General features: G+C 35.9%; 1 protein-coding gene and 2 pseudogenes across 2 annotated transcripts; all 3 read left to right on the top strand.

The window, feature by feature from the left end:
* Window positions 1-1,143: 1,143 nt before the first annotated feature.
* Window positions 1,144-6,703, top strand: LOC140812349 (nicotianamine aminotransferase 1-like). 2 transcript variants are annotated; one of them, XM_073170596.1, is made up of 7 exons: window positions 1,144-1,468; window positions 3,497-3,836; window positions 3,936-4,154; window positions 5,139-5,198; window positions 5,654-5,809; window positions 5,895-5,988; window positions 6,273-6,703. In XM_073170596.1, exons 1-7 carry the CDS (start codon window positions 1,191-1,193, stop codon window positions 6,389-6,391), a joined length of 1,266 nt encoding a protein of 421 aa, XP_073026697.1. In that variant the 5' UTR covers window positions 1,144-1,190; the 3' UTR covers window positions 6,392-6,703. The 2 variants fall into 2 exon arrangements, with proteins under 2 accessions (XP_073026697.1, XP_073026699.1); XM_073170598.1 differs by lacking the exon at window positions 1,144-1,468 and adding an exon at window positions 2,807-2,939.
* A 495-nt stretch (window positions 6,704-7,198) lies between these two features.
* On the top strand, window positions 7,199-11,196 carry LOC140812670 (probable aminotransferase TAT2; annotated as a pseudogene).
* Window positions 11,197-11,349: 153 nt separating this feature from the next.
* On the top strand, window positions 11,350-13,681 carry LOC140812122 (reticulon-like protein B17; annotated as a pseudogene).
* The last annotated feature ends 662 nt before the right edge of the window (window positions 13,682-14,343 follow it).

The raw sequence follows: 14,343 nt of genomic DNA, 5'->3' as shown, positions 1-14,343 counted from the left end.
TCGAAATTCATTATAAATATACATGAATTAAAAATTTAATTAAATAATGTTTTTTGAATTACGTTAAATTTTTTAGTATTTAATATTATTATTTTAAATACTTAAGCTTAATACTTAATTGAATGTAATAATTGCTAATTAATCACATAAAAAAATCAAAAAAAAAAAAAACAGAATTAACGCTATTGCTACAGTATTGCACCAAATTTGGTGCAATACTGTAGCACACCACCAAAATAGAGTAGGAAATGGTGTTGGGTTGGAGAAGAAAAACTCACACCATGATGGAGTATTGCACCAACATGGTGTTGGGTTGGAGATGGCCTAAGGCACTGGTAAAATACGGCACGACTTATTTTCGAGGTGTTTCTGTTTCAAAATTCATATTTTATTTATTATATTATATAACACAAATCGATGATGCTATGATTTAAATAATTGTGATATCACGTGTTACCTCACGAACTTCCGTCCCATTAATTAAAAAACAATTTGTTAGTTTTTTTTTAGAAAAACTTTAAGCATACTGAATGTGTAAAAGGAATAAAATTTAAAAATTTGAAAACATTACATATTAAAAACCATAATAATAAATAGTAGTTTTATTCAAATACATGGAGCAAATTTTGGAGTTTGGACTAATGACACTCATAAAAACTTAATTATTACAAGAGATCAACATTTTTTATGGTTAGTGAAAATGACTATATATATTAAAAAAAAGGGAATAATGTACATGTGATCCATGCCATTTTTACAATACACCAATCAACTTGTTCACGTTCAATTTTAAAATAAAAGACAAGATTTGGTACGTATAACTATACAAAAAAAGATAGGAGTAATTATTTAGGATATTGTTCGAGAAGTTTGATAAATTGATTATATATTATTTTGTTATCTATATAGTTTATTAAAGTTAAGTTAAATATTTATATTAGCTATTTTTCTTTGTATGAATGAAACCTATTACTTTTATTCCCAGTAATTTTCTATCTTCGATCTTCTCATTCTTTCTTATTTCATAAACAATACAAATTATTTGATAATTAAGATAATTATATACTTAAAATTTTATTTCTTTTATTAATTAAAATTTTGAAGCCGACTACCATATATCTTCTATATAATAGTGATTTTACACACATGACAGACCCACTTGTGCGCCGCTTGACGACGTTGTTTTTACGATGGAGAACGGTGGGTTATCGAGAAATCAATGGCGGTTCAGAGCTAACGAGGACCTTACAAAGGCGTCGGCAATAACCGTGAGAGGCGTGCTCAATATGCTTATGGGTAATCTCAACGCAAATGATTCCAGGCCCGTCATTCCACTCGGCCATGGCGATCCATCCGCCTTTCCTTCATTCCGCACCGCCACTTCGGCCGTCGATGCCCTCTGCTCCGCCATCCGCTCCGCCAAGTTCGACGGCTATTCCTCCACCGTGGGAATTCCTGCTGCGCGCAGGTGTATATCTACTGACCTTAATTTGTGCACTCAATTGACTTGATTTTCTCCAAGTTTCACGCACATGCATTACCTAAATCTAAACTAACTGCAAACCCAAGGCCGAGATATCCCTGACATTTCCTCGTGTTATTTAGTAAAGTACATCCGGGGTCAAAATTTCAGTCCATTCATTGGCCATCTGCGTGAATACACATCTAACCATCTATCTTGTTTGGCTTTGAATTGGTTAAATCCCCTATTTTTGGGAATTTTTGCCTTTTCTGGTCCATGTGAAAAGGCTATCTTTTATTCAATATGATGTAATTAAAATCCTTGAATAACTAAATATGATTTTTTCCTGAGTTCATTCCATTTTTGCTTTGAGATTGTTCCCTCCATTTTAGTTATTCAAGCATTTAACACCATACCACTCAGTCTCTTTGAAGAAAAGTAAAAGTACTGTTAATCGAGGTGGCCGAATAAGATATTTAGATTATGAGTTCAAAATAACTTCGAAAATTTTACGAAATCGAATTTTTCGGAAAAAATTTAAAATGATTTACATAAAATAAATCAATTGTGTAATAATATACTTTCTGGAAAATTTTAAAAAAATAACCTTGCTAACTATATCTCTTATTTCGTGGTTCAAAAATATTTTCTTTCCACGAAACTATAATAGTGTCAATTCTCGAAATTCTTTCATAAATAATTATGAGTGGGTCTCACGTGAGACCGTCTCACGGATTTTAATCTGTGAAACGGGTCAACCCTACCCATATTCACAATAAAAAGTAATACTCTTAGCATAAAAATTAATACTTTTTCATAGATAACCCAAATAAGAGATCCGTCTCACGAATACGACCCGTGAGACCGTCTCACACAAGTTTTTGCCAATAATTATTATATAAGTTAAGCAATTCAAATAAAAGTTATTTTTCAATATAGTGAAATTTTTTTTTATCATTAACCGCTATTTATCTTTCTGTAGGATAAGAAGGCGGCTTCTAGCTTTGATAATACTTTCATAAAGTTGATATTTTCATTATGAATTTGTGTATAATTATATTATAATATTTGCTTTATTAATAGGCAAAAACTTGTGTGAGACGGTCTCACGGGTCGAATTTGTGAGACGGATCTCTTATTTGGGTCATTCATGAAAAGGTATAATTTTTTATGCTTAGAGTATTAGTTTTTATTGTGAATATGGGTAGGGTTGACCCGTCTCACAGATTAGTATCCGTGAGACGGTCTCACATGAGACCAACTCTTATTAATATGCTTGTTTGTTTTTATAAAAAGACTCTAATAATATGTTTTGAATTTAAGGATAATTTTTAAAATCAACTTAATCTCAGGCCAAATTTCATTATAGTAGTTTATAGAAGACATTTTTGGAGAATCCTAATAGTCGGGAGAGAGTTATGTTTTTGGACTCAAAGCCGAGATTTCGTCCCGGATTTGCGACCTTGCCAAATGAGCTGTAAGCTGATAATACTTTTTAGCAGCAAGTTAAGATGTGGAAAAATCCTTCTAATTCATATTTGCTATTTAGAGCTGATTGTTCCCTTTCATTGTGTGAATTCAAGAGCTCGACATGTAGCTTTAACTATTTATTTTTTTCTGTGATCGCTTGTCGGATGCAAAATGCAATACTTCCCGGGAGAAGAATATGATAACAGACAATTATGATAACAGAAAAGTTTCTTCTACTTTTGACCACTAGCTAGGCGGAGCCCTTTAGTTTTTTTAGCCTCCCTTGTATGAGGTTTTAACTTCAGTTACTTTTCCCTGAGTTCGAAATTTGGGTGACAGGTAGTCTATGTTTGACTTGGTTATGGATTAATATGGTCCTATTCTATGTAATTTTTTTTAATATTTCATAGATTTGGTCCTTCTGATTTTGTCTTGGTTACTTGATAGTTGTGACCAATTGATAATCTTGGTGCAAGGCTCCCAAGTAGGAGCATTAAGTGAATATACTAAGTTTCCACATTCCTGGTATTATTGGATACATTATTATTCTTTTTCTCTTTACAGTGCAGTAGCAAATTACCTTTCTAAAGATCTTCCACACAAGTTGTCCCCTGATGATGTTTTCTTGACTATTGGATGCACACAAGCATTAGAAGCCGTTGTAACTGTCCTTTCACGTCCCAAATCCAACATTTTACTTCCAAGACCAGGCTTTCCTTATTATGAAGCTAGGGCAGGTTTTTCTCATCTCGAGGTCAGACACTTTGATCTTGTTTCAGAAAAAGGCTGGGAAGTTGATTTGGATGCTGTTGAGGCTCTGTCAGATGAAAATACAGTTGCCATGGTGATTATTAACCCTGGCAATCCCTGTGGTAATGTTTTCAAGTATGAACACTTGAAGAAGGTGCGCAATTTTTTTATGGTTGGTTATGGCATCGAAAAAGATTATAATGAATGCATAGCTGATGGTCTCAGTATTCTAATTGTCCACTTGATTTCCTAGATTGCAGAGACTGCTAAAAGGCTTGGAATTTTAGTAATTTCTGATGAAGTATACGACCACCTTACATTTGGAAGTAGCCCATTTGTACCCATGGGGGTCTTCGCGTCCATTGTTCCAGTTGTTACAGTAGGGTCAATATCAAAGAGATGGATTGTTCCTGGGTGGAGACTTGGTTGGCTTGTTACTAATGATCCAGATGGCATTCTTATGAAACAAGGGGTACTTTTTCATCTCTCAAATTCTATATTTCCTCCCTTTTCAGTTGTTTTCTGCAAATTCTTCATTTTGAGTATGTGATAAGTTTAAAATTAACGTTGGAATTACAACCTTCAAATTTTCTGTGAACAAAGTAGTTTTTTTGATAAATCTGTAGCTATCTTACTGATGTAAAGTGATTTTGAAATTAAACTTATGTTTAGCAGGGTCTTTTGTGGTTTGTAACAATTTCATTTCTCGTTATCGCGAGGGAGTAAAATAATTGGCTTCTTTGGGAGTAGGTATACTTTGACTTACTGCCCATACTTATTCATATACTGGAACACTTACTGCCCATACTTGTTCATATACTGGAACTACTGCTTTCATGCCATCCAGAAAAAAATTCTCATTGAAGTGTTGGTATTCTGATTGCCAGAATCAGGATTGACTATACTCCACCTGGTGGAGCATAAGCCATTGGAACTGGACCCCACATCATGGCGTGGGACTAACACAAAACCATGTGGGACCTAGGGTATCCAATGGCTCCCCTGAGAGATCAACCATTGCAGCTTAGCATTTTCCCTTTTTGATACTTGATAGGCACATTGTGCATTGAAAATTGTATCACTGACTTTGTGTTGCGTCACAATCAGTAATGTACTTGGCCTTTGATCTTCGGTTTATATAGCTATCGAAAGCAAGAGTCCATTTTGTATCATCTTGGAGTCTAAGCCTAACCAAAAGTAAAGATCGCACTCGTAGTTATTGAAGGATGAAGGAATCTTATGCTTTGTGTATTGAAATGAACAGTTAGTTCTCAAGCTTCTTACTATGATTGATGTGGAACTTGATAGCAGTGCTCTTGATGTATATATTTTACTTGTTGGTTAAAATAATTTAAGCACTTCGAAAAGTAATTTTCTCCTTGTGAACCATCTTAACTGATTTCTGAAACCTTTTGAAAAATCATGAGAAATGATGAAAAGATTTTTGTGTCTGCAGATTGTTGATAGCATCAAAGGTTTCTTGAATATTTCCTCTGACCCAGCAACATTTAGTCAGGTTATTTCCTCGACAGTTGATATTATTCACGTATCTCGTAACTTCTTACTCTTATCTATTTTGTCTTTCATTATCCTTTTTAACTTTCGCCCTCAAGAAATTTTGATGGATGCATTGACTGGCACAAAATGTTACAAACAAGTGGAATAACCAGAATTTCAAAATCAGGAGGGCAAAATATGTCTGGTGGACAAAATATAAAATTTTTGTTTTTATAAAATTTTGTTACAAAATAAAAGAAAATTATGGGTAAAATCATATAATTTTAAAAAAATTCTTGTGGGCAACAGCTTGACTTAACCTCAAATAAGATCCCCCCTGGTTACATAAATAAGACCAAGGTTGTTGACCAGTGATCATACTGCTAGGGAGTAGGAGTGACAACTGTCCAACCAAACTGTGAATCAGAGATCGTCTTTTAATCAATTAGTAACACTTCATTTTTGCTTGAACAGGGGGCACTCTCGGAAATTCTTGAAAATACCCCTTCAGATTTCTTTGAGAAAATCATTGTTGTACTTAGAGAATGTGCAAACATAGTGTATGATCGAATCAAGGAAATTCCTTGCTTAACATGCCCAAGCAAGCCTGAAGGATCCATGTTCGTGATGGTAAGCGAGAACAGCTCTATACTTTTTTCCTAAATAATTAAGAATCGGTCCATAGTATTATTTGTAATGAGTTATTGCATTCCAGGTCAAACTTAATCTACCCCTTCTGGAAGGTATCAATGATGATTTGGAGTTCTGCCGCATGCTGGCTGAAGAAGAATCAGTGATAGTTCTGCCAGGTAAATATAAAAAATCATAAACTACTAGAGTATTTCAAGTGGCGATTGCTGCTGTATGTGTTGCAAATCTACCGATCTATAATTATCTTTCTTGGTAATGATCTCTGCAAAATGCTAGCACGCATATCATTCGGTGATATCTACGAGTTTCAGTCGGATACCTCTTTATCTCATTATCATAATTTTTTCTCATTACTCAACGTACACTGATCACTGATCGAGCTAAAAATCGATTAGTTTATTTACTAGCTTGATAAAGAGAGAAATTTCATTTGCAATTGCAGGGGTTGCAGTAGGACTCAAGAATTGGCTCCGAATAACATTTGCTGTCGAGCCATCATATCTTGACGATGGTTTTCGAAGAATAAAAGCTTTCCACCAGAGGCATGCTAAGAAGCAATGAAAGTTGTTTCTTGGATAGTATGTTGTGTAATTTGCGGATGCAACTAGCCTTTGGATTCCGCGGTTCAACAAGTATGGAAGAATAACTAAGCGAAGAGAAGGAGGTCTTTCTTCATTTCCAATATCTATTGAACTCTAGGAATAATGTTTCAAACAGTGCTCGCTGTTTGTTTTGTATGTCTTCGTTCCAAATTTGTTATAATTGTTAAAAAATTTGTGGCTGTTATCCACTTTCTTCGTGTGAATTTTGTTAGCACAAAAATTTCATGAGAGTTGCAAATAAATAAATCTACAAGCATTTTGCATTTAATAAGCATGATGAGTTTTATGAGGTTGTTGGATGGATATTTTTGCAATTTCCAGAGCCGTCAGTACTCAGTAATATACATCAAACTTCGATCGGTCAAAAACTTAAAAAGCATAAAAAAATAAAATTGTTTTCTTTTTTGAATCAAAATTTGACTTATTTAAAGAATAAAATAAAAATTTGAAATCAAAACCTAAAATGACCGTGATAATTTCTTCTATCCCAAAAAAAAAATACTTTTTCCAGTTGTTGGACTGAGGAAAATCTTGCGTTGAGACGAGGTTACGAGAATATTAATATTAAATGAAAACGACCTTACAGAGAGTTGAGAAACTCTAATATCTTCGGCACAATCTGGAAGAAAGTTTAATCCTGTCCGTTGGCTCCGGGAGCTTGTTTATTGTAAAGTGATGCCTCATTAACTCATGATAATCACTCGTTTTACGATATAAATAAATACAAGCAAAATCACCACCTCTGGTATACTTCGAACAAAAAAACCTGTAATAAAAGCAGTGAAAAATGGAGAATAAATGTGCAAAATGGGGTTTGAAGAACCAGAAAGAGGCTAAGTTTACCATTAGAGATCTTCTCGAAACAATGAAGAAAGAACTGAAGAAAGATGACGAAAGGCCGGTGATCCATCTTGGGAATGGAGATCCCTCTGCATATTCGTATTTCAGAACTACGCTGTAGCCGAAGAAGCCGTTAACGGAGCGCTTAGAGTTAGATCGGCTAAATTTAACGGCTATGCGCCGGCTGCTGGCTTGCCTGAAGCAAGGAGGTTCTTAAGTTCACACAGATTGATTGAATATCTTGCATGGAACGCAGTCTGGGGCCATGATGTTTACTGAAAACAATCCTAAGATTAGAATGTTTAAAAGTATTCTAAAAAACACCAAATCATTGAAGAATGGAATAATGTTGCAATATTTTTATCGAAGGACAGTTGCAGGTTTTTTTATCGAAGGATCTTCCATATGAATTATCGGAAGAAGACATTTTCATCACCGCTGGTGCAGCTCATGCAATAGAACTCATATTAACTGTCTTGGCTCGCCCCGGTACCAACATCTTACTTCCCAGGCCTGGATATCCATCCTATGAAGCTCACTCTGTGTATATGGGTCTTGAGGTCCGGCATTTCGATCTTCTTCCGGAGAAAGGCTGGGAGGTCGATATTGATGGTGTAGAAGCTCTGGCAGATGATAACACTGTTGCGATGGTTGTCATCAACCCTGGGAATCCAAGTGGAAGTGTTTTCTCATTGGAACATCTTCAGAAGGTAAAAGGTTTTTGGTACTTCTAATGTTGGTGTTCACAGCGGCTCAATGGAGTGGAATTGCCAATAGGTTTAATTTGATTAGATCTCTCATCTAATATACTTTAGCAGTGCAATTTTGTTTTTTGGTTGGCTAACTCTTGGAAATGTTGAATCTTTGGATAAAAGATCGCGGAGACCGCGAAAAGGCTTGGGATCGTGTAGATCTCTGATGAAGTTTATCACGATCTTGTTTTCGGAGGCAACAAATTTGTGCCAATGGGTGTTTTTGGATCAGTCACCCCTGTTGTCAGTCTTGGAACGATGTCGAAAAGATGGCTGGTTCCGGGGTGGCGGCTTGGTTGGATAGCTCTCTCTGATCCGAATGGAATTCTTAGGAAATATGGGTTAATTAATAGCTTTCCCCTATCTTTGCCCCCTCCAATTTAACAAATTTAATGATTTCTAAGCGACACAGAGAACCACTTTCTAAAGATGCGATGAATATATAGAAACTTGATTTTGTTTTGTCTAATCAGATAACAGAATGCATCAAGAAGTACCGTAACATCTCGGCGGATTCTACAACTCTCATTCAGGTATATGTAATATCTTTGGTGCATAGATTGACTGAAATTTAAATGTTAATACCATGTAGTAACAACCTCTTGGTATAGTTTCTTTAAAGTGCATTTATCTCATGAATTATATTTAGGGAGCAATTCCTGAAATCCTGGAGAAAACACCAAAGGATTTTATAGCAAACATTATGGTTCTACTTAGAGAAGCCGCGGATATTTGCTATTCAAAAGATTATCGAGATTCCTTTCCTTGACTTACATCATAAACCACAAGGAGCCATGTCTACAATGGTGAGAGCTAGTGCAAGACATATTGATTCTAAGTCAGATTTCACTTATATGTATGTTAATTGTCCCACATCAGTTAGATAATTAACCTTTGAGTGGTATATATGGGATTGGACAATCCTCCCCCCTTGAGCTAGCTTTTGGGGTTGAGATAGGTCCAAGTTCCAATTTTAACTTGGTATCAGAGCCCGGGTTCCACCGTTATGTGTTGGACTGCCTATAATTAGGCCACCCGTTCTGCCCATAATTGGGTCATTTGTAAACTCCACGCTCCAGATGTTCATTCCTGGGCGTGAGTGGGGTGTGTTAATTGTCCCACATCGGTAGGATAAATAACCTTTGAGTAGTATATATTGGCATGGACAACCCTCCCCCCTTGAGCTAGCTTTTGGGGTTGAGTTAGGTCCAAGTTCCAATCTTAACAATATATGCTTTGTTGTTTCGAATTAAGCTTGAACACGTTTTTGCAGGTGAAGTTAAATCTTGAAAGGCTGGAAGGCATAGAAGATGACATGGATTTCTGCTATAGGCTTGCTAAAGAGGAATCAGTTCTTATTGTTCCAGGTTACACACACAGAGACAGACAGACATACACACACATACACACACACTTCAAGTAGATGAAGGATGATGTTTATATATAGGGTTTTTATTAAAATTAATCTAATTTTAAAAATTTTTTTCAAAAATAATTTAAAAAAAAAAACCATTTCAAAACTACCCCAATCCGCGCTTACGGAGCACGGACGCTGCACACGTGGATCAGCGTCCGCGCTCCGTAAGCACGGACGCTGGTCTTTGTCAGCATCAGATAATATTAGCGACGGAAAATATAACAAACCCGTCGCTAATTAGCGACGGTTTTAAAAACCGTCGCTAAACCGTCGCTAACACACGCGACGGTTTATAATCCGTCGCCATAACCGTCGCTAAATGAGAATTTTAATAAATTAGAATTTTAATAAATTTCAACTTTAATAAATTTGCATGATGGGCTTATACTCTTGCAAGCCCACGATCCATGTCCTCATTATATTAATCTCATTATAATCCCGATCGACGATCCAATATTATCGATGTGACAATTTCAACTTGTTTGTTGTTATGACGCACACTTTAATTTCGAGATACCTACCTCTACGCACTCTACACATAATTGTATCAACAGCGTGCACATATACGCTGCGGATAATCTTGAACTTTCAACGGCCTGCAACTTTGTAGCGTGCAATATACGCTGCGGGAAGAGAATTTGCGCTGCGAAAAGCCATTTTTTTGTAGTGAAGATTATGGGTGTTCAAACTTCGGATAAAAACGAAAATCCAAACCGAAGAAACCGAACACCGAACCGAACCGAAAATCGAATTTTGAAATTCAGATCTAAATATTAAACCAAAGTTTATTTGGTCGATTTCGGATTATATATGTCAAAATCGAAAAAATCGAAATTTCATTAAATTAATGATTTTTTTATATTTTTATTTATTTTATATATTTTGATATGATATTTAGTGAATGAAGAACTATTTTGAGCAATTTTTAGTTGATTGTTGTTTTCTTAATTAATTTAGACCTTATATTTAAAGATTTTACTAAGAAAACATGTAGAAAGTTAACATATTATATTTTACAATATATTTATATTATTAATTTAAATAATTATATCAAAATCGAATTAACCGACCGAACCGTTTTGGTAGAAAACCGAACCAATATGAAGAAAAATGATTCGGGTATCGGATCATATATTTTTAAAACCGAACCGACCGATGAACACGCCTAGTGCATAGTGCAGATAGAGAAAAAAATCGACCGATGAACACCCCTATTTCTTGTCTTTTTTTTCGTCTGATTAAATTATGCGCATTTAGCGACGGTTTTAGGCATTTAGCGACGGTTAAAACCTTTGCTAAATGAGCGACGGTTTTTGAAACCGTGGCAGATTCCATTACAGCGACGGATTATAAACCGTCGCTATTATTAGCGACGGTTTTGTTATATTTTCCGTCGCTAATATTATCTGATGCTGACATAGACCAGCGTCCGTGCTTACGGAGCGCGGACGCTGATCCACGTGTGCAGCGTCCGCGCTCCGTAAGCGCGGATTGGGGTAGTTTTGAAATGGTTTTTTTTTTAAAATTATTTTTGAAAAAAATTTTTAAAATTAGATTAATTTTAATAAAAACCCTTATATATAGGTGTTTGGTGCATGCAGGGTCTGCTTTGGGACTCAAGAATTGGTTGAGGATAAGTTTTGCAGCAGATTTGGCTTCTTTGGAAGAGGGGCTTGAGAGAATCAAAGCTTTCTGTTTCGGGCATTCCAACATGATCATATAGTTTTCAATAACTTTTTGAACTTGTTCGTTTTTGTTGCCAACTCTATAGATTTATCATTGATGACTAACTAGTTCAACAATTATCATAGCCATGAGCTTTAAGGGATTACAAATTGTTATATGATAACTAAAATATTATTACCTTTTTAGGAATAAAAAGATATTACTGTTTGCATAATAATCAAGGAGAAATTTGCTAAAAGTCAATAAAAATTAACGGACTTGCCTCCCGTATCCTGACCGTTAAAATGGCAGTTAATATTTCAAAATCTTCAAAAGTCGACACCATCTTCGACGGCTATTGTCGCCCTTCAATAATAATAATTAAAAAACTGTTTTGTCTTCTCACATTTCAAGAAAATCCACTAAACTTCAGAATCCCACAAAATTTTGCCTCAAGCTATGGAATCCACACCACCTTCTCGCCGATCGGAGCCTCGAACCCCAACCAAATCCTCTTCAAGGCTGTCGAAACTCCGTCATTACGAAGCAGACATCCCACAGCTATCTTTGGAAATAGTCCCTTACACACCGAAACTATCTACTCCGTCACCAGCTTCCACTCTTTCTCCTGGGCTACCTTACAATCTACCGCTCCGCGAGCTCCTGATGATTTCTCCTCCGTCTACCAAAAGATCAAAAAAACGTTTTTCAGATAGGCTTGAAAAGGCAGATGATTATTTTGTTGAGGCCAGCGGAGTTAGAAAAAGATGCAATAGTATAAATGCTTTATTGGGCTGTGCTGCATCTCCAAGGAGTAGTCGGAAGTCGAGGAGACGATTGGAGCAAGAAATGAGAGAAGAGAAGGAGTTTGGCGTGGGCGAAGAGCTTATGGCAAAGTCAAGAAAGAAGAGGAATGGTGGCAGGCCTAAGAAGGAAAAATCGATTTCAGTCACTTCTGCTTCTTCACTGAGTATGAAATATCATCTATCCTTTTACAATGGCATCTTATTTTTATAATGAGCAATTTTAGGTGGTTATTCTTTTGGCTTATTTGAGTGTGCATTGGTGAATCAGGAACGACTGATGGTGATGGGTACAATCTTGATCGAATCGAGGAGCTTATAAATGATTTGGTTATGTGGAAAGATGTCTCGAAATCAAGCCTTTGGTTCGGTTTTGGCTTCCTTTGTTTCCTGTCTTCTTGTTTTACAAAGGGTGTGAGCTTTAGGTAGGTTATGTTCTCGTGTTCCTTATTTCTTTTCTACAGAGATTATTTAACTAAATGACATTTGTTTAACCGTAAATTCGAAATCTAACATTCTTAATATTTGCTCTTTGTTTAGTGTTTGTATTTCTTGTATGTTTTAATTTGGCAAATTTTTTTGAAGAAATGTCATAAATAAAAAAAAAACATTTGACTAAGATCATTTTTCAAATTATCGCCTTTTTCTAAAAAAATTAACCCACAAACATTGTTTAAACTGCCCAATTCTTGTAGCATCTTCTCATTCTTATCACAAGTGGGACTTCTATATTTGGGAGTGTCATTTCTCTCAAATTCCATGCGCAAAAGGTACGGTTGAAGGAGCAATTTCGGAACCAAATTATGCTTTCTTAGTATCTTTTTCTATGTTGTTGACTGTTGCTGCGGATCTCGAAGGGATGCCAATGATATGAAGCATGGTTTCAAGTTGAAAGAAGAAAATATAGCGAAACTTGGCAGACTAATACTTCCAGCAGCAAATTATTCAATCTCAAAAACAAGAGAAGTGAACACTCAGGAGAACCAGCCATGACCCTCAAAGTGAGTATCTGACGTTTTTAACTCTGTGAAATCAAATATTATGAGAATGGGGTTAAATTACTTCATTTTTCTGCTAATTTAGGTTGTTCCTTTCTTGCTTGTGGGTGCTGAATATGGCCATCTTATTACCCTATGGAGATTATGTGCACTTAGTAAGCTCATTGAAAATTCGTTAACCGGTAAATCGTCTGAATTTCTTGATGAATGACAAACACCTCGATTGTGGTTCTTGTGATTCTTTCAGGTTTTTTCATTGGCTTCAGTTGCCCAAAAATGTATTCCACTTACTCAACTGAATTATCCAGGAAAGGTTGGTCAATCCTTTGTAGTGCAATCTAATTAATCTTGTGACATTTCGTACCAGAAAACTGAGTAATTTGTTGAATGAACAGTTGAATATATGAAATCCTGGGCGATGGAAACATGGGGAGCTTGCACACACAAAAAGATCGTGGCAGCATCATTCGTGACTGCTTTTTGGAATCTCACAGCCATCAGAACTCGGATTTTTGCTGGTATTCCTTAAGAAGATTACTGATGAAGTCGTATCGATTTATAAACTTCGAGAGACTAGTGGGTACATTAAAAATTGATATTGTTGGTTGGTTTTGTGCAGCAATCTTGTGCCTTGTAATAATTAGATATCGGAGACAGATCACAGAAGTAAAGAATGAGGAAGATATAGGAGAAAAAAAACAGGAACAGGAAAAACAGGAACATGAGCAGCAGCAAACACAGGCATTAGTTGCCATAGAAATCTAATCCAAGTAATGATTCATTTCTTGTGTTTCCCGGGTGCGAATTAGGCTCGTACTTTCTCATTCTCACCACGACACTTTATGACATCTAACACCAAATCATCCATTCAGGCAATAAATTCAATTTCTCGTTCAATAGTATGTTGTATACTTGGAAGCTCGTGATTCCGCACTTACTATATAGTCTATACTTGTAGGCTGCGTTTGGTTGGAAGGATAGGATAAACTAATGATTAGTACGTAAATGATAAAGAAAATTATTGTGATAGAATTGTAATATATGATGTAAAATAATATTATGTTTGGTCAGATTTTTAAGTGTAGGATAATTTTGAATTTTTTGATGAAAAGATGAAATTGTCCTTCTCCTTCGCGACGACGACAGTGGCGGCCGGCGGAAATGGTCGATCGGAAAAGGTCAGCAGGTGAGACGGCCGGAAACGGCTGCCAGAAACTTACCGACGGATTCTCAAAAACCGTCGCTCATAGCGACGGTTTTTGAGAAAACAATCCGTCGCTAATAGCGACGGTTTTTGAGAAACCGTCGCCGATCTTGTTTTGAATTATTTTAATTACTAAAAATTAGATATTTAGCGACGTTTTTTAAACACACCATTAGCGACGGTGTTTTGACAAACCTTTCTACACAAACCGTCGCTAATAGCGACGGTTTTT

Source organism: Primulina eburnea, chromosome 14, assembly GCF_022965805.1.
Source record: "Primulina eburnea isolate SZY01 chromosome 14, ASM2296580v1, whole genome shotgun sequence".
Lineage (NCBI taxonomy): Eukaryota > Viridiplantae > Streptophyta > Magnoliopsida > Lamiales > Gesneriaceae > Primulina > Primulina eburnea.
This window is presented reverse-complemented; position numbering and strand designations above follow the sequence as displayed.